The 24,045-nt window shown below is 57.8% G+C and overlaps 2 protein-coding genes across 2 annotated transcripts; both read left to right on the top strand.

Annotated features, from left to right (window-relative positions):
* Nucleotides 1-452: 452 nt before the first annotated feature.
* Nucleotides 453-1,821, top strand: LOC104632243 (erythroblast NAD(P)(+)--arginine ADP-ribosyltransferase-like). Its single transcript, XM_075742813.1, has 3 exons — nucleotides 453-1,288; nucleotides 1,584-1,622; nucleotides 1,739-1,821. Exons 1-3 carry the CDS (start codon nucleotides 463-465, stop codon nucleotides 1,819-1,821), a joined length of 948 nt encoding a protein of 315 aa, XP_075598928.1. The 5' UTR covers nucleotides 453-462.
* A 19,100-nt stretch (nucleotides 1,822-20,921) lies between these two features.
* On the top strand, nucleotides 20,922-22,304 carry LOC142600013 (erythroblast NAD(P)(+)--arginine ADP-ribosyltransferase-like). Its single transcript, XM_075742814.1, has 3 exons — nucleotides 20,922-21,757; nucleotides 22,068-22,106; nucleotides 22,222-22,304. The coding sequence occupies exons 1-3, from the start codon at nucleotides 20,932-20,934 to the stop codon at nucleotides 22,302-22,304; spliced, it is 948 nt and encodes a 315-aa protein (XP_075598929.1). The 5' UTR covers nucleotides 20,922-20,931.
* The last annotated feature ends 1,741 nt before the right edge of the window (nucleotides 22,305-24,045 follow it).

Genomic DNA, 24,045 nt, shown 5'->3' on the forward strand with positions numbered 1-24,045 from the left:
CAACTGACCCAAGAGCTATTCCATACCAGATGATGGCTGCTCAGCAATAAGAAGCTGAGAGACAGGGGGAGGAACTGGGGGCATGCGTGGGTTTTTCTACAATGTTTGTCTTCTGGAGCAACCGCTATGCGTACTGAAGCCCTGCGTCCCAGGAAGTGGCCAGACATCGCCTGCTGATGGGAAGTAGAGAATAATCTTCTGCTCCTGCTTTGCTTCCATGCTTCCAGCCTTTTGCTGTATTAAACTTTATTTTGAGTCACGAGTTTGGGGTTGTTTTTTTCCATGTTATTTTTCTCCCCACCCTGCCCTGCTGAGGAGGGGAGTGATAGAGCAGCTGGGTGGGCACCTGGTGTCCAGCCAAGGTTAAACCACCACACCCACTGCCCCAGCCGCTTGCCGAGGAACCGGCTGCTTCCCTGCCTGTGGCAGCTGGGCACTTCTCCTGGGGAGGCTCTGCCCGCCATGGAGCACCTGGTGCTGGGCTTGGTGCTGCTGTCCCGGACCCTGGACTCTGCCAGCCCCCGGCACCGGCGAGACCTCGACCCTGTCAAGGTGCTGGACATGGCCCCCAGCTCCTTCGATGACCAGTACCAGGGCTGCAGCCGCATGATGGAGGAGGAGCTGCAGGAGCTCAACCAAACTGAGTTCGCCAGCAACAGAGTCTACAATGAGGCCTGGAGTCAAGCCATCGCTGAATGGCAGAGCAAGCAGCACCACGTCTCCCGTGTGCCAGCGCTGCGACTGGAGCATGTGGTCACCCTGCTGGCATACACCCTGGACTCCCCCCTGTACCTGGAGTTCAACGCAGCCGTGCGTGTGGCCGGGCGCTCCCGTGAGGAATACCTGAACACCTTCCACTTCAAGGTGCTGCATTTCCTCCTGAGCGAGGCCCTGCGTATCCTGCGGGACGCCCAGCCCCAAAAATGCCACAACGTCTACCGGGGCGTAGACATTCGCTTCACCGCCCGGCACCACCAATCCATCCGCTTTGGCCAGTTCACCTCCACCTCCCTCCAGAAAGACAAAGCCTGGCAGTTTGGCCAGTTCACCTCCACCTCCCTCTGGAAAGGCAAAGCCTGGCAGTTTGACCAGGGCACCTTCTTCTTGGTGGAGACCTGCTACGGTGTCCTCATCAGGAACTTCTCCGTCTACCCTGATGAGGAGGAGGTCCTCATCCCACCCTTTGAGATCTTCAAGGTCACCAACATCACCCACAATGGGAACAGAACCATCATCCAGCTCCGCTCCCAGGGCGCAAGCAGCACCTACAACTGCGAGTGGGTGAAAGGTGAGTGCCTGTGGGGACGGTCCCTCCCCAACACCGGGGTGTGGGGTGCAGGAATGGGGGTGGCCCCATCACACCAACTCTGCCAGGAAAGGGGGTCTCGATGGTGGGGAGGGCGAGGAGGGCAGCTTGCCTTTGGACGCGCATCCTTGCACGTCTCCCAGCCGCTCTCCCCTGGGGTTTGCAAAGGGGCCCTTAGCGGCAGAGCACGGCACAGCGTGGCACGGCTGGGGAGGGGCGAGGAGCGGCACGGTACGTTGCGTGCAGCAGCCGTGCAAACGGTTGGTTTCTTTGGCAGAGAAGAGCTCCAAGAACCAGACATGCGTCTTCAGCGCAGGTGAGCCCAGAGCCCCCCTGCAGCTGGGGAGGGCAGACCCCCGCCGGGACCCCTGCCCCCCCCCCCCCCCCCCCCCGCCAAGGCTACCCTTGACTCCCCCTCTCTGGCACCCCCAGGCAGGAGCATCCATGGGGAACCCCCCTGCCTCTGGGGGTTATTCCTGGCAGCCACGGCCCTGGCAGCTGCCACAGGATCCTGAGCCGAGATGCCACCGCTGCCACGGCACCACGGCGAGGGAAAGGGGTCGGGAACGGGAGCCACCAGCTTCACGGGGCTGACGGGACAGGACGGATCAGCAGGAGGGCTGGGGGTACGAGGACAGCCCCACTACTCAGCCGTGCCATGGTGCCACCGGCCCTGGGACGCCCCGGCAGCCCCAGGACGCCAGCAGAGCCAGGACGAGACCTTTCCCTGGCTCCCACAGGAATAAAGATTTGCTCTGGGACTGGGGTGTCTCCGGGGGATCCTGCGGCTCCCTGCGCTGGGGGCAGCTCAGGGTGGGGGGGCTGCAGCCGGGGTCTTCTCCAGCCCCCTCACATCCCCAGACCTCCTGCATCCAGAGCATCCCGCAGAGCGATGCCTGCCGCCCGGGTCCTGCTCGAGGTGTCCGGAGGGGTGTGTGTGTGTCTCCTCCTGGACTCTGTCCCCTGCCTGCAGCCCTTCGCCTCCTCCTCCTCCTCCTCCTCCTGCTCCTCTGGTGCAGGGTGCAGCCGTGGGGCCAGGCATCCCCAGGGCAGGGGCAGGGGCAGGGGCAGGGCTGTCCATTGCTCTCCAGCCCCTCGCCAGGCTGGGAGGGGGTCAGGAATGGATCCTGCCCTCTGCGCGCACCAGAGCCTCCTCCTCTCCCTCCCTCCTCACCCCACAGGTGCCCCCAGCACCCACGCACAGCCCCATCCCCAGGACACGGGTGACACCGGCCGACACCAGGCAGCCTTGATGTGCTTTAATAAACCCTGGCATCCCACAGCGGGCTACGGGCAGGTCCCTGGGCCGGCGCGGGCAGCGCTCCTGCCTTGGTCAGGGGTGCCGGGAGACCCCCGCACAGTGGGGTGGGTTGATGTGGGACCATGTGGACCCCACAGCGAGGCCCAGAGACAGGCCTCTGTGGAGGCGTCACGTCCCCACGCCCATGACCAGGGCTGCCCCTCCCCACCAGCCCCAGAGCGTCCAGGGGAGGGCTGCGAGGAAGATGAGGGGCCTGGAGCATCTCTGGTGTGAGGAAAGGCTGAGAGAGCTGGGGCTGGTTAGCCTGGGGAAGAGAAGCCTGAGAGGGGATCTGATCAACACTTCTCAATATCTAAAGGGTGGGTGTCAAGAGGAAGGGCCAGACTCTTCTCAGTGGTGCCCAGCGACAGGACAAGGGGCAACGGGCACAAACTGGACCACAGGAAGTTCCACCTGACCGTGAGGAAAAACTTCTTCCCTCTGCGGGTGACCGAGCCCTGGGACAGGCTGCCCAGAGAGGTTGTGGAGTCTCCTTCTCTGGAGAGATTCCAAACCCGCCTGGACGCCATCCTGTGCGACCTGCTCTGGGTGATCCTGCTCTGGCAGGGGGTTGGACTAGATGATCTCCAGAGGTCCCTGCCAGCCCCCACCAGTCTGGGGTTCTGTGAATTTGCATCCCGTCCTAACGTTCAGTGCAGTGAATGGGACGGAGCACCAATCCATCTCGGCAGTGCTCACCCGCGAGGCTGGGGAGGGGGGTGCCCCAGAGCGAAGCCCCCAGCCCCATGCCGTCATCCCACACAGCTGCAGGGTGTCCCCGAGGTCTCTCCCAGCTCCTTTATAGGCACCATCACCAGGGCATGTTTTGCAGCACACCTGAGCCATCCAAAATGGGGACGAAGCAACCGCTTGGTCCCTGCACCCCTCCCTCGGGGGCCGGGCAGGGAGCCCGCCAGGGGGCAAAATCCCACGCAATGCGGAGCACCGAAACGCGTCAGGAGCCCAGGGCCGTGCCTGGCCCCAGAGCCCCAGCAGGGAGCGGAGAAGCTGGGGCAGACGGGACGTGGTGTTTAAACCTCGGCTGGCCGAGGGGATGCTGTAACGTGTCTGGCATTGCCTTCTCCTTCTCCTTCTCCTTTGCCTTTACCTTCGCCTTTGCCTTCTCCTCCTCACCCTACACATTTGCACTTCACCCTCCCTCCTCCTCCTCCTTCTTCCCCTCCTCTGAAGCCCCGCCAGGGTCCCCCATCCTGCAGACACTGGGTTTCCATCAGCTGCCACCCCTGATTTCCAGGGGGACGTCCCAGCCCCTCCTGAGCCCCTCGCATCTGTCCACACCGCCCGGGAAGGGCACGGGGTGCTGCCCGCTGTCACAAAGGCGGGTCTCTGCCTGCACCCCGTGTCACAATGGGGGGCTCTGCCTGCTGTAGTATTAAAAGGGGGCGCGGGGGCCCCGTGGGAGCAGGCAGCAGGCGCTGTGCATGGTAGTCTGGCCTTGTCTCGGCAGACTGCAGCCTCAGCCTCTGCCACACCAGCAGTGTTGGGGGTCCCCTCACTGGGGACCCAGGAAGTCATCGGGGACCCGCACCGCGGGCCTGTGCTGGTGACAGGAGTGCCACGGCCGCACCGCAGCCGGTGCCATGGGGCGCTCCAACATCCCCACCTTGCCTGAGCTGTTGCCGCTCCTGATGCTCGTGCTGCAGCTCAGCCTGATCTCTGCCATGCTGCGGGCCAAGCGGCTCCGGGTAGGTGACCGTTGCACCGCACCACACTGCACGCACCGCGGCACACCATGGGGTGGGGTGGGGTGGCGTGGGGTGGAGTGTCATGGGGGACTGTGGTGTGGGGCTGGGAGCTGTTCCCATCTCACCCCACTTCCGGGGGTCTTGCAGAAGTGGTGGAAGAAGTCGAAGCGTCGGACGAGCATGGCCAGAGCCCAGCCAGAGAAGCCGAGTGGTGAGTGGCCCCGGCACCGAGCGCCCTGCAAACAGCCAACACTCCACAGCAGCCCCGACCCAGGGCTGTGCTGGGGGCTGCCGGCCGCTCACTCTGTCTCATCCCTCAGCAGCTTCTACCCTGGCAGACGGAGGAGTAGGGAAGCCTACAGTGACCCTGGAGACGTGGTGAGTGCTGGGGAGAGCCCCAGATCCTGCCCCAGACCCTCGCCCCGTGCCCTGCCCCTGCCTGCATTGGGCAGCCCTTCCCACCGGCCATGGGGGGGGTGCTGCCCGCAGGTCCCACCGGAGGGGCTGGGGTGCAGCGGGTCTCTTCCTTCTCCTCTTCTGTAGGGACAACACAGAGGCTCCGAGCAGGAAGCGCCTGTCCCGGTGGGCCCCGCTGGCCTCCATGGACTCCCTGGGCTCCCTGTCAGGGAGCAGGTCCTCTTCCCTCAGCTCCCTCTATTCTTTCCCGGAGCCCTGGCATGGTGCGATGGCGGAGCTGGCAGCGCTCACCCGCCCGGGGCCCCCCAAGGCTGCCGAGGGGCCGGTGGCAGAGCCAGGGCCAGCCCTTGGCCAGGACCCCCCGCTGGAGCTGCCCCCGCGGACAGAGCAAGAGCGGGTCCCTGGGGAGGGCAGGGACAGGCCGCAGAGCCCCGTGGACGTGGAGCCGCCCCTCAGCAGCCACTCAGCCATGGCCACGGCCAAGGGGCAGCTTGTCCTCGACCTCATCCGCACTCTCCGGGACACCCAGGCAGTGACCGAACAGCAATGCAAGCAGCTGCAGACGGATCTGGCCCTGTGGCAAGGGGGGGCGGCGGTAGCCTGCGGTGGGACCAGAGCGTGGGCCCAGTGCCTTCAAGCGGAGTTGCCGTGGGTGGATGAGGACGTGCACGGGGACAAGGCTGCGGATGGGGACACGGAGATGGACAAAGACACAGGTGCAGACAGAAGCAGCGCCATGGAGCAGGGCAGGAGAAGCCTTGAGGAGCTGGGCAGGAGCAGCCCCATGGAGCAGGGCAGAAGCAGCCCCAGGGAGCTGGGCAGGAGAAGCCCCATGGAGCTGGGCAGGCAGAGCCCAGTGGAACAGGGCAGGAGAAGCCTTGAGGAGCTGGGCAGGAGCAGCCCCACGGAGCTGCATAGGAGAAGCCCTAAAGAGCCGGGCAGAGGAAGCCCCATGGAGCCGGGCAGAATGAGCCCCATAGAGCTGGGCAGGAGAAGCCCCACAGAGCTGGGCAGAAGCAGCCCCATGGAGCTGGGCAGGAGGAGCCCCATGGAAGTGAAGAGGCACGGCTCCGTGGGCCTAGAGAGCAGCAACCCCGTGGGGCCAGGCAGGAGCACCCTGGCAGAGCGTGGTGCCCAGCAGCAGGTCCCCCCGGGCCGGGCGTGTGGCCAGGCAGCCCCAAGGCTGTGCCGGGCAGGACGGTGCCTGCGGGAGGGCTGCGCCCGGCTCTGGCGCTGCCTCAAGGCCTGGTGGAGACGCCGCTGCCGGCCCCTCCACATCCGCTTCTGCAAGCCCCCGTGGTGGCAGCGCTGGTCCCAGAAGAGCAGCAGGTTCCCTGGCTACTGAGCTGCCGGGGGCATGCGGGGCCGGGAACCCCCCTGGGGCACCCCTGCATCTGCAGTGTTATGAAAATAAATATTTTCTCTATCCCTAATGCTGTGGTTCAACTGCCCATCCCATGGCTGAGGGAGCAACCCCCTCAGTGCTCGACCCCAGCGGGGACGGGCTGGCACCAGGCACCACTGGCACCCACAAAACCGGGGGTGGGGGTGGCTGGTGCCCCAGCGGGTGTGCTGGCGTCTGGGGACCTGGGTGGGCTGGGGAAATAGCACCTCCTCAAGTTCCACAAGGGCAAAGTCCGGCCCCGGTGAGGAACAAGGCCAGGCACCAGCACAGGCCGGGGCACGTGGCTGGAAAGCGGCTTGGCAGAGAAGGTCCTGGGGGTGCTGGTGGGGGGCCGCAGGCCCCTGGGGCCAGGCAGGGGTCCTGACCAGAGGCGAGGGATGAGCGACTTGCTCCTTTTGACAGATGTGGTGCCTGACGGTCTGCCACTGGAACCAACCAAGGGACGTGGGGGCTGAGGGGAGGCCTCACAGCCTCTGTACCCAACGCCTTCGTTCTCCACTGCTCCCCTCCTCCAGTCAACAGCACAACAAGCCTTGTCAAGGGCCAGTCGGCACACAATACTTGACTGAGTCCCACCTCGCCAACAGTATAAATCTGGCTTTCAGAACCCTCCATTTTGAGGATGAGAACGGGTGGACGGCCTGGACCTCTCCCCCCCCGCCCCAAGCAGGGACGCCTCTTTGGTAAGACTTGTGCCTCTGACTGTGTCGGGTGTTCCCCCGGGAAAGTACACTTAACAAAAGCGCTGAACAATTATGTCCAGCTGGATCTTTGCACTAAGTGTATTTATCGGTGAAATTCTGAACTTGTTTCATCTGCCGCCCCAATAAATGACCTGTCTTTTCGACTTTGCGACAGTGTCTCAGTGAAGGTCCTTGAGAGGGCTCCGACAGGCAAACGTGGACTCTGCTAAGTGGCCACGCGCGTAACGCTTTAGACGTGAACCCTTGAGCAAGTCTAGGACTTAGACTGGACCTAGCCGCACCTCGGCTCCTGAGAAGGAGTTGAGAAAGCAAGGGGGTCCTCCCTGAACCTGGGCACTCGACGGGAGGGCCCCCCTCAGCCACGTGTGAGACTCGTACTCTTCTCGCAACAGTAAAATTGGCATCATGGACAGGATTGCCGTGGATAAACTGCGGCGAAAATACCTGTGCGCGCCATCCCGAGTGGGAGTAGAATGGGGCCAAAAATTTTGGAAAGATGAGGACAACGTGGTGGAGTGGATGGACCAGTGTAGAAGTGAGCCTGGCAGTTTGGCCAGGGGACCTTCTTCTCGCTGGAGACCTGCTACGGTGCCCTCATCAGGAACTTCTCCTTCTACCCCGATGAGGGCCCAGGGCCCCCCTGCAGCTGGGGAGGGCAGACCCCTGCCAGGACCCCTGCCCCCCTCCCCCCAAGGCTACCCCTGACTCCCCCTCTCTGGCACCCCCAGGCAGGAGCATCCATGGGGAACCCCCCTGCCTCTGGGGGTTATTCCTGGCAGCCACGGCCCTGGCAGCCCCCACGGGATCCTGAGCCGAGATGCCACCGCTGCCACGGCACCACGGCGAGGGAAAGGGGTCGGGAATGGGAGCCACCAGCTTCACGGGGCCGGCGGGACAGGACGGCATCATGGACAGTATTGCCGATTGGGAGTAGAATGGGGCCAAAAATTTTGGAAAGATGAGGACAACGTGGTAGAGCGGATGGACCAATGTAGAAGTGAGCAAAAGATTAAAAAAGGTAAAGGCAAAGGAATTGTTAGTGCAGCATTGGGGCTTGTTTGTCTTGTGTGCAAAGGAAAGCCAAAAGTCTCCTTCCCCTAAATGAACTGCAGATGTAGAATATGCCTCTTTGAAACCACAAAAGGAGATATCGAAAACCTCTTTGACCAGTGAGAACGCAACCAGTGAGAAATTGGAGACACGAGAAGTTGCCCTCAGACTGAAAACCAAAGCTTAAAACCAGGGAATGGGGAACCTGAAATGCTGTTGGCCTGAGCAGAAGGGTGAGAAAAACAACTGCAGGAAAAGTGAAATCTCTTCCTAAATCAAATGCTGTTCTCAGTCTCAGGTAAACAAGTCTGCAAATTAATGCGCCGTGCAGATCCCGAGACATGGGATGGAGACATCTGGAATGATAATGGTAACGGTGAACTGGTGGAAGATTCCGATCTTACCCCAGAACCCGTGCCTATATGACCACTGATCAAAACCGAAACTACAAACAAAGGGGATGATGATGTTCGTACAACCGTACACATGTTCCCCTGGTGTCCTGCTGAATTGGCAAAGTTACAGGAAAAGTATTACAGGAACTCGGAGGAGTCCGAGACAGAATATGTGTGTTGAGTCTCCCTTACGGGGAGGATCGAATCTTGCCGAGCGAGGAAGAAGCAGGAGGGTATTGGGGCCCTGGAGTTTTTTTAACCGCTGCACCGGGCAATCGTAACTACTCATTAACTACGTGGGCTGCCAAGTGGGCTGGCAAGAAAGAAGAGATCCTCTTGTTATCAAAACATCAGGATTCTCTGACTTGGCTGTGTCTGTACAAAAGGCAGCCTGCATTCAAGCGATGTACAAGGGACGTGTTGATGTGCATGATTAACTCCCCTTATCCATGGGCTCACGGACAGCCTAAAGACATATGTAGCCAGTGTCCAGGATGGGGTCCGAGCCACTCAGGAGGCTAATGCTGGACCTTACCGTGCACCCTGAGCAGGGAGACCCAACTATAGGGATCAGCCGATACCCACCTGGAGTGAGTTTGTACAAGAAATAGTGAATTATTGGCACCACATGGGCTGGATTGGATTGACCTCTGTTAAACTCCCAGAACCACTCCCTCAACAAGCTTGTCAGGTCCACAGCACTAAGCCTAAACCAGCGTTCAGACCCAAGTTCGATAAGGAACGTAACGCTCTGTGGCGTAGAGCCTTGCCGATGGGAGTGCCATGGCACTTACTGTATATTCCCATTGTAACCTGTGGCAAAAGGGACCAGAAGGGCCAGAGAGACTGCGAGAGCTTAGCTCCCACTCTTTCAATGCCACCAAAATGAGATAGTCAGACCTTGCAAAGGCTCGCTGTCCTTAGTGCGAGCAGTGAAGCGAGTGGAACAGGCAAGAAAAGGACAGATCTGATCATTCGGGGGCCTTTCCATCTCCTGGATACAGCGCGCAAGGGTGCAGCCGTTGCCCAGAAGCCTACAGCCCGGAAATGGTACGCCTGTCTGGATGGTACCGATGAAACCACATCGGTTACAGAAGGCAGCATTAAAGTATCTAAATTACAGGAAGATAGAGACAGCACGGTGTTATTGCAAATCCCGCCAAGCAAAGCGTCTGTGATTCAGGGGGCACCTCCTCTGAAGGAAGGCAGTGACCTTCAAGGGGTCTGGTTCACTGATGCACCATCTAAGAGGCAAACCCATGAGTGGAAGTATAAGGCGGTGACACTGGAAGTGGCCCCGGGGGAAAAGTTAAGCACAGGAACAGATAAAGGAATCGCACGAGTAGGGGAGCTTAGGGCAGACCTACCGGCCGCCCAACATGGCGCCAGCCATATCTATCCCGACTCATCTGCTGGTTTTAAGGGATCCACAGAGCGAGTGGGTCTCTGGGCAGCCAACGACTGGCAGGTAAAGAGAGTCCCGCTCTGGCAAACCGCTGACAGTTGGAAACAATTGCAGAACTAGGAGAACAAAGGGTGTCGCGTATTGGGTGGGTGACAGGACAGGACTGATCAGCTCCTATCGCTGCCCACTTCAACCAACAAATCGATAGCCTCACCCCACTACAGGACATGGATGTCGTGAGCGATGACCACAAATGGGAACGCTTACTTGAATGGCTGCACGGGAAACGAGGCCACAGCGGGTGAGCCCATTTGTATGGGGAAGGTATAGCCCGAAGATGGCCCGTCTCGGTAAAGCCGTGTGATCGAGCGGTAGCTGCCTGCTCACGATGTCGTTTATAATTTAACAAAGACCATCCAAGTAAGGCACCTCCCCTGCATATCCGGGACAAGAAAACACTGTGGCACATCTGGCAGATCGACTAGAGTGGCCCACTATGACCCTCAGGGGGTAAAAAATACATAGTGGTGAGAGTGGAGGTCATTTCAGGAGCTCCCATGGCTGCAGCCGTCACGGCTGCCACTGGGAAAAATACAGTCCTTAGTCTGAAGGAGTGGTTTAGTACACTTCCCCTTCTTGAGGGGATTCAAAGCGATAACTGGTCGCATGTTTCAGCATTTTTCAGCTGCAGTGGTACAAGACTGGTCAAAGGAAGAAGGGATCCGGTGGGTATTCCATACTCGGGCAGCAGGGTCCTGCCAGCCAGCGGTGCCTACACAGCTGTATGTATGCTGCTCTGTCTGTACCGCTCTATCTGTGCATCTCTAGAGCTCTAGGTCTCTCTCTATAGCTCATGCCCCAGGGGGGCCGGGACCCCTCAGCCCTGCAGCCGGGGCAGCCCCAGTGGGCATGGGGGTCCCACTGTCGGGCTCCTCTTCCCTGGTGCTGGTGGAGCTCCCACCCTGCAGCTCTGCGGGGAACGGGGGGTGCTCAGGACGTGCCACCCTCATGGGGCACCCGCGGCCACCGCTGGTGCTGGGGGAGGACCCACGTGGGCAGGGGGTGCAGCGGGGTGCCTTGTCTCTCCTCCTGTGCAGGGGGAGCAGGGAAGGGTGGAGCAGGGAGCGTCTGTTCCGGTGGGCCCCGCTGGCCTCCATCGACTCCCTGGCCCAGCGGTGCGGAGTGGCGGAGGGGGGAAGTTGGGGCTCCTGGTTGCCCCTGTCTAGACATAGCCCACCACCCCCCCCAAAGTGACGTGACTGTTCTTTGATCCCTGTTGATCCCTTCATGGTAACTGGGCTCAGCCAAACCATCAGGAAGTCCTGCAATGAGCTTACCAGGGTTGCAAACAAGCTTTGAGACAGTCCGCTCAAGGCATGGTCCCTCACAGGGGCTCCCTGCCAGGTGCCCGAGGGAGGGGTGCAGGGACTGAGCAGTTGCTTCCTCCCCGTTTCGGATGGCTCGAGTGTGCTGCAAAACCTGCCCGGGTGATGGTGGCTAGAAAGGAGCAAGGAGAGACCTCAGGGACACGCGGCTGGGGTCACCCTGCAGCCCTGCTGGGAGCTGCTTGCGTGCATGGCTGGTGTGGGGCCAGGGGCTCCAGGGGACCCCCCTCCCTGGCCTCGGGGGTGAGCACCGCCGAGATGGATTGGCACTCAGTGCCATTCACTGCACTGAACGTTAGGACGGGATGCAAAGATGTTGGTGTAAGGCTTCCTGAGGAGGCAGCATGTACCGCACGATGGGTGCTGCCATGCGCATGCGCAAGAGCCAGGGCGCGAAAAGGCTTCCCGAGGAGGCAACACGTACCGCACGTGCTGCACGAACGGCACGTACGTAACCGCGATCTGCGCATGAGCGTGGGACCCTATATAAAGGAGCGCACGTGCTCCAGTAAGTGGCAGGGCTTTTCTCCTTCTTCCTCTTCTCCTCGTGCATCTTCCGGAACCTGCTTCGACAAAACCTGCGACGCTAGGACACCATAGAGGGAGCTAACAGAACATCCCTGGACTCGGAGTGGTGGTAATTAGACTCGTCCCCGACTTGGTCCCTTCCCCTCTCTACCTCTCTATCTCACTACCTCTCTATTTCTCTACCTCCCTATCTCTCTCTCTCTCTCTCTCTCTCCTTTGCCCTTCCCCGCTCTCCCAGTTGTCTCTTCATATGCAGCCCATATCCCCCTGTTCATAAAAAATAAAGCTGAAAGGTTGTATGACATCTGACCTCGTTTGTGTCTTAATCTCGCTCTTGGGATCGTATACGGCAAGTCTACCCCTGGGGAGACCTAAAGGGAGTAAAGGAGGCTGTAAAGAAACCCCCCCATATGTGCCCACTAGTTAAAACGGAATACGTATATCAAGACAATAATGACAATTGCCCCCAGGTTATTACCAAAGAAACTCCTTTCACGGCAACCGAATTGGCCAAGCTGCAAACTGACTTTTGTAGGACTGCCAGAGAATCCGAAACTGACTATGTTTGGAGGGTGTCCCTGTCGGGGGGAGATGGGATTTTGCTGTCGGAGAAAGAGGCGGAAGGATATTGGGGCCCAGGCGTGTTTTTAACCACTGGCGACCGCCGAGCCCCATGGTCATTAACTCAAAGGGTTGCACATTGGGCAGGAGGGTTGAACCCCTTGGAAAGGGGAGACCCCCTAGCCATAACAGGCTCGGTAGATCAGCTGTTGGAAAGTGTGCAGAAAGCGGCTTGTCTGCAGATGATGTACGATCAGGAACTTAAGCCCAACCTGAGCTCCCCAATGTTGTTGCCAGTAGATCCCAAAGGAATGACGCCCCTGATATGGGGACTTCCCGACTCCTTAAAACCTATCGGGATCCAACTGCAGGGGAAAATTCAAAATATACCCAGGGAGGAGAGAATTGCGGCTGCCCTGGAGGGAATGGTGACCCCCGAGCATCGGCGGCTAGGGAGGAAGGTGTGGACATGGGGGGAGATAGCACAAGAGTTAATTAACTATGGGAGAAAGTATGGCCCTGTTAGCCGTTTATACCAGAAGGTTGAAACCAGAGCTGTGTGAGCAGCAGAACTGGGAAGCGGGCGACTGCCATTCTCTGGGAGGAGCCCAGATCTAACCATAAAAGAAAAGCCCCTAACCCGACAAGGATTATGGCAATTGGGGCTGCAAAAGGGTGTTCCCAGGGATTTGATGGATGGACTCCCGACTAAGAAGTTAGAGTTGCTTGTGCAAAGATGGTCCAGGCAGGGAACTGCTCCTAGACCAAGTTGTAATACCAGACCAATAGTGAACATGGGGGAGGAACAAAAAGGGGCCGAAAGGATGGCGGGAAACTAAATCCTCCGTCCCCCCAGGGTGAGGGGGGAGGCGGAGGGTGGATGTTTATAAGGCAACTCACCTGCAACGAAAAAGGGGACATACTGATTACAGTGGTGGTAGGGCCAAAGAAAAGGCCTGTAACCTTTTTAGTTGACATCGGAGCCCAAATTACAGCACTAAGACGAACTGAGGCGGAACAATGTGGTATCTCAATCCCGTCCAAACGCCTCAGAGTCCTAAATGCCCTGGGTAAAACCCAAACCGTACCTATGACCCCAGTGACATTGTGGCTACCGGGAGAAGAAGGTCCCGTTAACACCATGGCAGCAGTGGGGCCCTTCCAGATGAACCTCTTAGGTATAGATGTCCTGAAGGGTAAACAATGGCGGGATACCCAGGGGAATTTGTGGTCTTTCGGTGTCCCCCAAATTAGGCAGTTAACCGGAACCTTTGGTGCAGCAGTGCGCCTGCTGCAAGCGGCGCCTCCCCTCCCTCCTTCCCGGCTAACCAGTGTAAAACCCTATCCATTACCGTTGGGAGCAAGAGAAGGTATTGTGCCAGTACTAGAGGATTTGAAAAAACAAGGAGTTGTAGTCCCAGCACAATCTCCTTTTAATTCCCCTGTGTGGCCAGTACAAAAACCTAATGGCACGTGGAGATTAACAGTAGATTATCGCAGGCTTAATGCAAATATGGGTCCATTGACAGCAGCGGTACCAAATACTGCCGAGTTGATAGCGACTATCCAGGAACGAGCCCACCCCATCATGGCAACAATTGACATTAAAGATATGTTTTTTATGGTTCCCCTGCAACCTGAGGACCAAGATCGCTTTGCTTTTACGTGGGAAGGCCAACAATTCACTTTCACCCGACTCCCACAAGGGTATAAGCATTCCCCCACTCTAGCCCACCATGCATTAGTGCAGGAACTAGAGGCAGTCCAAGTAGAGAAGGAAGTCAGTGTTTACCAATATATCAATGACATTCTTGTGGGAGGGGATGAGATAGAGAAAGTTCGGATAACTCAGGATAATATAATTTCCCACCTAGAAAGTTTGGGGTTGAAAATTCCACCGGAAAAGGTACAAACACCCTCAAGCGAGGTAAAGTTTTTAGGGATCTGGTGGAAAGGAGGAATGACATGCATTCAACCGGACACCCTTTCCTCATTAGATCAGATTAAAATGCCAGAGTTGAAAAAGGATTTGTAACATGTATTAGGATTATTTGTGTTTTGGAGAAAGAATATTCCCGATTTTTCGATTATTGCAAGACCACTGTATGACTTATTGCGAAAAAAGGCCCAATGGGAGTGGACCCCGGTCCATGATGAGGCATTACGACTGCTAATATTTGAAGCAACTGCCCATCAAGCTCTCGGTCCCATTCACCCCACAGATCCTATCCAAACTGAGTGGGGGTTTGCCCAGACCGGGCTCTCGATTCATTTATGGCAAAAGGGGCCAGTGAAGCCCATTCGGCCTATTGGGTTTTACTCGCGCAGTTTTAAAGACGCTGAAAAAAACATACACAGCGTGGGAGAAGGGCCCATTTGTAGTTAGTCCAGCTTTGAGAGAGGCTGAACGAACCATTCGAAAGCAACCCATAATTCTTCGGGGCCCGTTTAAGGTGACTAAAGCAGTCCTAGCGGGAACCCCACCCCCTGATGGGGTGGCTCAGACAGCCTCTGTGCAAAAATGGTATGCTGTCCTGGTTTCAGCTGAGAGGATTGATTTTTCTTCATAGTAGCTAGTGTGAGGATATGTTTTGGATTTGTACTGGAGACAGCATTGATAATGTAGAGATGTTTTTGTTCTATGGACCTGTTGTTGAGCAGTGTTTACGCGGGGCCAAGGCCTTTTCTGCTCCTCGCACCGCCCTGCCAGTGGGACGGCTGGGGGTGCACAAGGAGTTGGGAGGGGACATAGACAGTACAGGTGACCCAAACTAGCCAAAGGGGGTATTCCATACCACGTGACATCATGCTCAGCATAAAAGGGGGCTAGCCGGGGAGAGGCAGCAGCAGCTCCAGGACGCGTGGCTCGGGGACAGTCCGGTTTCGGGACAGGTCTGAGCGTGCGGTCTGAGTTGTACGGTCCTCGGGTGAGAAACTGCATTCTGTATCACCAGTTTCATATACTCTGTTAAGTACTGTTTTGTTTTGTTTTGTCTTGTCTTCCCCTCTCCCTTTGCAATCCTAGTAAACTGTCCTTATACCAACCCACCAGGTCTTGTCTTTTTCCTTCCCATTCTCCTCCCCATCCCACTGAGGGGGGGGGGGGGGGGGGGGAAGTGAACAAGCGGCTGCGTGGTGCTCAGCTGCCGGCTGGGGTAAAACCACGACATATGCCCAGATAGAACATTATTGTGACATATTTACAGTGTCTGAGGGAGCCACAAAGAGGTTAACTATCCAAGAAGAGGTGGGCCCAGATAAAGAAACAGCTGAGCTTCCCCCTGTGATACAGATAGCTCCCCCGTTTTCTGAACAAATCCACAAGGTGTGGTTCACAGATGCCTCGTCAAAATGAGAAGGAAAGGTCTGGAAATATCGAGCTGTAGCACTCCAGGTAGAAACCAAAGAACAAATCATTACCGAGGAGAGGGTAGCGCACAAGGGGGAGAACTGGTCGCATTATGGAGCGTGTTCCAACATGAAGCCCAAACCACCTCCCCTGTATACGTTTATACTGACTCTTAGGCAGTATTTAAAGATTGCACAGAATGGCTACCATTTTGGGAGCAAAATGGGTGGGAGGTTAACAGAATACTGATATGGCAAAAGGAAAAATGGCAAGACATCCTTGCAATTGCTAGACGTGGGGAATTTGCAGTGGCGTGGGTGGCCTCCCGCCAACAAAGTGACACCCCAGCGAGCCGGTGGAACACTGAAGTAGACGAGTTAGCTTGGTTAGCTCCCCTTCAAAACACCCAAATAGCAGAAGACTGGGAGCGATTGTTGGAATGGTTGCATGTAAAGAGGAAACATTCAGGGATCAAAGACCTCTACTGTGAGGCCCAGGCTTGAGGTTGGCCTGTTGCTAGAGAGAAATGTAAGACTTGTGTGTCCGCTTGCGAACAATGCCGTACCCGCTTAGAAAGACACCCCCTGGAAGATGATCCCCTACACTTGAGGGAGGGGAAAGGGCTGTGGGAAACCGGCAAGTGGACTACGTTGGTCCCTTCCAGAAGTGAGAAGGAAAGCATTATGTGTTGGTCGGAGTGGACATAGTGTCAGGGTTGGTCCAAGCCGCAGCATTTGCCAGAGCTACTGGAGAGAACATGGTGAAGGCATTGAAAGAGTACCTTCCCCAAACCACGGTCGATTCAGTTGGACAATGGTTCTCACTTTACAGCTAAGATAGCTCAGGAATGGGCAGCCCGGGAAGGAATTTCATGGGTGTTCCACACCCCATACTACCCGCAAGCGAATGGAATCCTGGAAAGAACAAACGGGCTACTCAAACGCTTCCTGAAACCACATAGACCAGGATAGGCTGAGCGGATGGGAGATGCAGTGACCAGCGTAAATAGCCGCTGAGGAATGAATGGATGCCCAAAAATTACAGCATTTTGCCCACAAGCCCCGACAATCATACCCACCTCCCACAGCCCTGATCACCCTGACAACCCATCCCACTTCCCCAGACAACCTGTTTTAGTTGAACTCCCCACCGTGGGAGCAGTACCGTTAGTGTTAGACACCCCAATAAATAAATACACTTGGAAAGCAAAAGACGCCAGCGAGAAAATCCATAAGATTCACACTAAATGGATTACTCCTTCCTTCTAACCCGAGGAGCGAGTTTGTTTCTGTTCTTGTTTTTCAGGACAGAGCAACTGACCCAGACACATACCCCCAGAAGAAGCCAGACAGACATCGATTGCAGTTTGATCCGAATGCACATGCTATTTTTGATTATTCTAATTCAGAAGTGTATTTATGACAGCGATGAAAAAACAATTCCTCTACCTTCCCCTGACCCATATGATCCCTTTAAGGACAACGAATTTGTATTATTGGCTAAAGCAGTAAGCCGAACCTTCAATTTGAGTCATTGTTGGGTTTGTGGAGGACCTCTGGGGTTGTCGAGTTGGCCGTGGACGTCCGCACCCCTCACCCCAGACCAAATCGTGAGCAACTATAGTGAAACCGCGGACGGCACTTGGGGCGACAGTGGGACATGGCCAATTCAATATCCGACTGTAGGGCAGTGTTGTCTAAACCATACTCAAAGGGGAGGGATCTAAGTGGGGGAAAGTAAATGTCAGTGGACACTCACTCGTAAGCTAGTTGATAAAGATAGGAGGGTCTACATATGGATGTGGCTTAATGAGACTGGGCGCACTCAGGGATTCAAGGGATATTGGTCAAACAAAAATGAAACCCTGTCTGTCCCACGAACCAATTATAAGCAAATTTGTGAGTGGAAAAATAATTCTGGCGCTTGGTATTGCACCGGCAGAACAAATAATCGCCCAACCATGTTTTTTAGCCCTCTGGGCGACAACACCACAACTTATTTTCAATTCCCAGAAGGGGCAGCTGGACCATTTACTCATGGCGTTAAGGCTAAGAAAGGGCATTATTGGATCTGCGGACATACCTCATATAAACATTTACCCGCAAGCTGGTCAGGAATCTGCTACATAGGGATTATCCGGCCCTTATTTTTTCTTTTGCTGGAGATAGGTGGACCTCGGTTAGGAGTAAAACTATATGATAACCTCAGAGATAGAAGTATTGCCCGTAAGACGCGATCTATTGAGGTAAATTTAGGTGGGATGCAAAAATGGGGAAACAATGAGTGGCCTCCTGAGCAAATAATTCAACATTACGGACCTGCCACCTGGAACCCTAATGAACCAATATCTGGGGCAAGAGAACCAATTTATAATTTAAATCAGATAATCAGATTGCAAGCGGCTCTAGAAATTATTACCAATAAGACTGCCGATGCACTAGATCTTTTAACTCAGCAGTCCCGACAGATGCGCACAGCAATTCTTCAGCACCACGTGGTCCTAGATTACCTGTTAGCTGAAGAGGGAGGGGTGTGTGGGAAGCTAAATGCTTCCAACTGCTGTTTAGAAATCGATGAAGCAGGTGAAGGGGTCCTCCAACTGACCAAAGACATTAGAAAATTAGCCCATGTCCCCGTCCAAACCTGGAACGGTTGGGACGGTAATTTGTGGTCCTGGTTACCAGGAGCGCCACGGGTAAAACAGCTGCTATTGTGTTTGCTATGTGAGGTTGTCGCTTTAATATTTTTGCCATGTGTAATCCCTTGTTTTATCCAATTAATCCGACATGTAGTATCTAATATGCAATTTGTTCCTACCACCTCACCTGATGGCCTAAAACGGATCCATGCCGTTCACCAGTCAGAGCCAATCACGGTACCCATTGTTTAAACCCTTTCAAATTCCCAAATTGTCTGAGAGAAAGATTGCATATTAGTACCCATATTGTACCTGCCAGTTGTTCTATGTTTGCTATAATGGAAAACTACCTCATTAACCTGATTTTTCAAGTTTGTTCTGCAAAGTTAAACATTGTTTGCTATTGAGCATTCCTCTACCATACCCCACATCATTCTTCCTTCCTGCAACTTCCCTTTGCCCCGTCCCTATTTCTCACTCTTACTCTCTTCCCTCTACCTTCTCCTTCTCTTTCCCCTTTTCCCACCACCACTAAGGAGACTGCAATATCGAGCCACGGGGTGGTGTCGCGGACCGCTGCTGCGTGCAGTTTGTCTCGACACTGCCGTCGCACCACCATTTCCCTGCATTGACGTCCTGCCTCGGAGGGCACTGCCCCCCCCCCCCGCCCCCCCCCCGCGGTCTGCGGACAAGCGCAACCGTGCGCATGCGCAAGAGCCAGGGCGCGAAAAGGCTTCCCGAGGAGGCAACACGTACCGCACGTGCCGCAAGAATGGCACGTACGCAGCTGCGATCTGCGCATGAGCGTGGGACCCTCTATAAAGGAGCGCACGTGCTCCAGTAAGTGGCAGGGCTTTTCTCCTTCTTCCTCTTCTCCTCGTGCATCTTCCGGAACCTGCTTCGACAAAACCTGCGACGCTTGGACACCATGGAGGGAGCTAACGGAACATCCCTGGGCTCGGAGTGGTGGTAATTAGACTCGTCCCCGACTTGGTCCCTTCCCCTCTCTACCTCTCTATCTCACTACCTCTCTATTTCTCTACCTCCCTATCTCTCTCTCTTTCTCTCTCTCTCCTTTGCCCTTCCCCGCTCTCCCAGTTGTCTCTTCATATGCAGCCCATATCCCCCTGTTCATTAAAAATAAAGCTGAAAGGTTGTACGACATCTGACTTCGTTTGTGTCTTAATCTCGCTCTTGGGATTGTATCGAACCTTCCCTGATATCGGATCGGGACACCTTGGCCCAGAGCCGCTCGTGCCGGAGCGGGCAGGGACCGGGCTGTCCCCAGCCCTGCTGCCTGCACCCTGCCCTGCCTCCTGCCTTCTAAGCCCCTCCAAAGCCCGGGGGCTGTGGGCTGGGGCTGAAGCGCCGCAGATGCCCCTCGCCTCCGCACCACCTGTGCCACAACCTGCCCCGTCCTCAGCAGCGTGACCGGGGGTCAGTGCAAGCACCGGGCCCCGGATCAGCAGGATCAGAGCTGGGGTCAGGTGCTGCAGGAAAAGGCAGAGCCCCTGCGAGGCGGGACGGCACCCGCACCCAGCTTAAAGCCAAGGCAATTTATCCCACGGGGGGTTCCTGACCGTCCCCCACAGCCACGCTGCAGGGCAGGAGGGGGCAGCGGCTGCTCGGGGGGTGGGAAGGTAAAAATAAGGGGGAGGTGGGGGCTGGATCGGGGCCCCAGCAATCCTGGCCAGGGCTGCTATAAAAAGAACGATCAGCCGATTCTCAGCTCTCCTTCTGGCAGCGGGCGGGTGCCGAGGGGCCGGGTGCCACGGGACCTGGGGTGCAGCACCCCGACCCCAGTGCTGCGGAGGGGTCCCCAGGGGTTTGCTCCCGGTGGGGGACACCGCAGACCTGCAGTTGCCAGGGCCACGGTGCCAGGCGCTGTGGACACCCGCCCGTTGGCAGGGTTTAATGCAAGTCACGGGGTCGGGGTCTGGGCCGGTGATGGGAGGTGTGCCGAGCGGGGTGCCCCTGGCTGGGGATGCAACTGGGGGTGCTTTCGCCCAGCCTGCCCCGCTTCTCTCCGCAGCCCCCTCAAAGGCCCTGCCACCCTCCCCGAGCTGACCCTGCTCTCGCTGCCTCACTGTATGGGGTCTGGCTGGGATGGAGTTAATCTTCCCCACGGCAGCCCCCATAGTGCTGGGCTGTGTATCAGTAGCCAGCAAGATGTTGGTAACACCCAGCGGTTTGGCTACTGCTGAGCAGTGCCGGCACACATCCAGGCGCTCTCTCCAACATTTCTCCCCCTCCCTGGCCACAGCAGTAGCTTGGGGGTGGGCAAGATCTTGGGAGGGCACACAGCCAGGACAGCTGACCCCAACTGACCCAAGAGCTATTCCATACCAGATGATGGCTGCTCAGCAATAAGAAGCTGAGAGACAGGGGGAGGAACTGGGAGCATGCGTGGGTTTTTCTACAATGTTTGTCGTCTGGAGCAACTGCTATGCGTACTGAAGCCCTGCGTCCCAGGAAGTGGCCAGACATCGCCTGCTGATGGGAAGTAGAGAATAATCTTCTGCTCCTGCTTTGCTTCCATGCTTCCAGCCTTTTGCTGTATTAAACTTTATTTTGAGTCACGAGTTTGGGGTTGTTTTTTTCCATGTTATTTTTCTCCCCACCCTGCCCTGCTGAGGAGGGGAGTGATAGAGCAGCTGGGTGGGCACCTGGTGTCCAGCCAAGGTTAAACCACCACACCCACTGCCCCAGCCGCTTGCCGAGGAACCGGCTGCTTCCCTGCCTGTGGCAGCTGGGCACTTCTCCTGGGGAGGCTCTGCCCGCCATGGAGCACCTGGTGCTGGGCTTGGTGCTGCTGTCCCGGACCCTGGACTCTGCCAGCCCCCGGCACCGGCGAGACCTCGACCCTGTCAAGGTGCTGGACATGGCCCCCAGCTCCTTCGATGACCAGTACCAGGGCTGCAGCCGCATGATGGAGGAGGAGCTGCAGGAGCTCAACCAAACTGAGTTCGCCAGCAACAGAGTCTACAATGAGGCCTGGAGTCAAGCCATCGCTGAATGGCAGAGCAAGCAGCACCACGTCTCCCGTGTGCCAGCGCTGCGACTGGAGCATGTGGTCACCCTGCTGGCATACACCCTGGACTCCCCCCTGTACCTGGAGTTCAACGCAGCCGTGCGTGTGGCCGGGCGCTCCCGTGAGGAATACCTGAACACCTTCCACTTCAAGGTGCTGCATTTCCTCCTGAGCGAGGCCCTGCGTATCCTGCGGGACGCCCAGCCCCAAAAATGCCACAACGTCTACCGGGGCGTAGACATTCGCTTCACCGCCCGGCACCACCAATCCATCCGCTTTGGCCAGTTCACCTCCACCTCCCTCCAGAAAGACAAAGCCTGGCAGTTTGGCCAGTTCACCTCCACCTCCCTCTGGAAAGGCAAAGCCTGGCAGTTTGACCAGGGCACCTTCTTCTTGGTGGAGACCTGCTACGGTGTCCTCATCAGGAACTTCTCCGTCTACCCTGATGAGGAGGAGGTCCTCATCCCACCCTTTGAGATCTTCAAGGTCACCAACATCACCCACAATGGGAACAGAACCATCATCCAGCTCCGCTCCCAGGGCGCAAGCAGCACCTACAACTGCGAGTGGGTGAAAGGTGAGTGCCTGTGGGGACGGTCCCTCCCCAACACCGGGGTGTGGGGTGCAGGAATGGGGGTGGCCCCATCACACCAACTCTGCCAGGAAAGGGGGTCTCGATGGTGGGGAGGGCGAGGAGGGCAGCTTGCCTTTGGACGCGCATCCTTGCACGTCTCCCAGCCGCTCTCCCCTGGGGTTTGCAAAGGGGCCCTTAGCGGCAGAGCACGGCACAGCGTGGCATGGCACAGCGTGGCACGGCTGGGGAGGGGCGAGGAGCGGCACGGTACGTTGCGTGCAGCAGCCGTGCAAACGGTTGGTTTCTTTGGCAGAGAAGAGCTCCAAGAACCAGACATGCGTCTTCAGCGCAGGTGAGCCCAGAGCCCCCCTGCAGCTGGGGAGGGCAGACCCCCGCCGGGACCCCGGCCCCCCCCCCCCCCCCCCCCGCCAAGGCTACCCTTGACTCCCCCTCTCTGGCACCCCCAGGCAGGAGCATCCATGGGGAACCCCCCTGCCTCTGGGGGTTATTCCTGGCAGCCACGGCCCTGGCAGCTGCCACAGGATCCTGAGCCGAGATGCCACCGCTGCCACAGCACCACGGCGAGGGAAAGGGGTCGGGAACGGGAGCCACCAGCTTCACGGGGCTGACGGGACAGGACGGATCAGCAGGAGGGCTGGGGGTACGAGGACAGCCCCACTACTCAGCCGTGCCATGGTGCCACCGGCCCTGGGACGCCCCGGCAGCCCCAGGACGCCAGCAGAGCCAGGACGAGACCTTTCCCTGGCTCCCACAGGAATAAAGATTTGCTCTGGGACTGGGGTGTCTCCGGGGGATCCTGCGGCTCCCTGCGCTGGGGGCAGCTCAGGGTGGGGGGGCTGCAGCCGGGGTCTTCTCCAGCCCCCTCACATCCCCAGACCTCCTGCATCCAGAGCATCCCGCAGAGCGATGCCTGCCGCCCGGGTCCTGCTCGAGGTGTCCGGAGGGGTGTGTGTGTGTCTCCTCCTGGACTCTGTCCCCTGCCTGCAGCCCTTCGCCTCCTCCTCCTCCTCCTCCTCCTGCTCCTCTGGTGCAGGGTGCAGCCGTGGGGCCAGGCATCCCCAGGGCAGGGGCAGGGGCAGGGGCAGGGCTGTCCATTGCTCTCCAGCCCCTCGCCAGGCTGGGAGGGGGTCAGGAATGGATCCTGCCCTCTGCGCGCACCAGAGCCTCCTCCTCTCCCTCCCTCCTCACCCCACAGGTGCCCCCAGCACCCACGCACAGCCCCATCCCCAGGACACGGGTGACACCGGCCGACACCAGGCAGCCTTGATGTGCTTTAATAAACCCTGGCATCCCACAGCGGGCTACGGGCAGGTCCCTGGGCCGGCGCGGGCAGCGCTCCTGCCTTGGTCAGGGGTGCCGGGAGACCCCCGCACAGTGGGGTGGGTTGATGTGGGACCATGTGGACCCCACAGCGAGGCCCAGAGACAGGCCTCTGTGGAGGCGTCACGTCCCCACGCCCATGACCAGGGCTGCCCCTCCCCACCAGCCCCAGAGCGTCCAGGGGAGGGCTGCGAGGAAGATGAGGGGCCTGGAGCATCTCTGGTGTGAGGAAAGGCTGAGAGAGCTGGGGCTGGTTAGCCTGGGGAAGAGAAGCCTGAGAGGGGATCTGATCAACACTTCTCAATATCTAAAGGGTGGGTGTCAAGAGGAAGGGCCAGACTCTTCTCAGTGGTGCCCAGCGACAGGACAAGGGGCAACGGGCACAAACTGGACCACAGGAAGTTCCACCTGACCGTGAGGAAAAACTTCTTCCCTCTGCGGGTGACCGAGCCCTGGGACAGGCTGCCCAGAGAGGTTGTGGAGTCTCCTTCTCTGGAGAGATTCCAAACCCGCCTGGACGCCATCCTGTGCGACCTGCTCTGGGTGATCCTGCTCTGGCAGGGGGTTGGACTAGATGATCTCCAGAGGTCCCTGCCAGCCCCCACCAGTCTGGGGTTCTGTGAATTTGCATCCCGTCCTAACGTTCAGTGCAGTGAATGGGACGGAGCACCAATCCATCTCAGCAGTGCTCACCCGCGAGGCTGGGGAGGGGGGTGCCCCAGAGCGAAGCCCCCAGCCCCATGCCGTCATCCCACACAGCTGCAGGGTGTCCCCGAGGTCTCTCCCAGCTCCTTTATAGGCACCATCACCAGGGCATGTTTTGCAGCACACCTGAGCCATCCAAAATGGGGACGAAGCAACCGCTTGGTCCCTGCACCCCTCCCTCGGGGGCCGGGCAGGGAGCCCGCCAGGGGGCAAAATCCCACGCAATGCGGAGCACCGAAACGCGT

The sequence above is a fragment of the Balearica regulorum genome, chromosome 1, assembly GCF_011004875.1.
Source record: "Balearica regulorum gibbericeps isolate bBalReg1 chromosome 1, bBalReg1.pri, whole genome shotgun sequence".
In the NCBI taxonomy this organism is placed as follows: Eukaryota; Metazoa; Chordata; class Aves; order Gruiformes; family Gruidae; genus Balearica; species Balearica regulorum.

Excerpts from the sequence above, each read along its gene's own strand:
- LOC104632243 (XM_075742813.1), top strand. The coding sequence starts at position 463 with ATGGAGCACCTGGTGCTGGGCTTGGTGCTGCTGTCCCGGACCCTGGAC. Across the intron at positions 1,289-1,583 it reads CAACTGCGAGTGGGTGAAAG|AGAAGAGCTCCAAGAACCAG; the intron begins GTGAGTGCCTGT and ends TTTCTTTGGCAG. Across the intron at positions 1,623-1,738 it reads GACATGCGTCTTCAGCGCAG|GCAGGAGCATCCATGGGGAA; the intron begins GTGAGCCCAGAG and ends TGGCACCCCCAG.
- LOC142600013 (XM_075742814.1), top strand. The coding sequence starts at position 20,932 with ATGGAGCACCTGGTGCTGGGCTTGGTGCTGCTGTCCCGGACCCTGGAC. Across the intron at positions 21,758-22,067 it reads CAACTGCGAGTGGGTGAAAG|AGAAGAGCTCCAAGAACCAG; the intron begins GTGAGTGCCTGT and ends TTTCTTTGGCAG. Across the intron at positions 22,107-22,221 it reads GACATGCGTCTTCAGCGCAG|GCAGGAGCATCCATGGGGAA; the intron begins GTGAGCCCAGAG and ends TGGCACCCCCAG.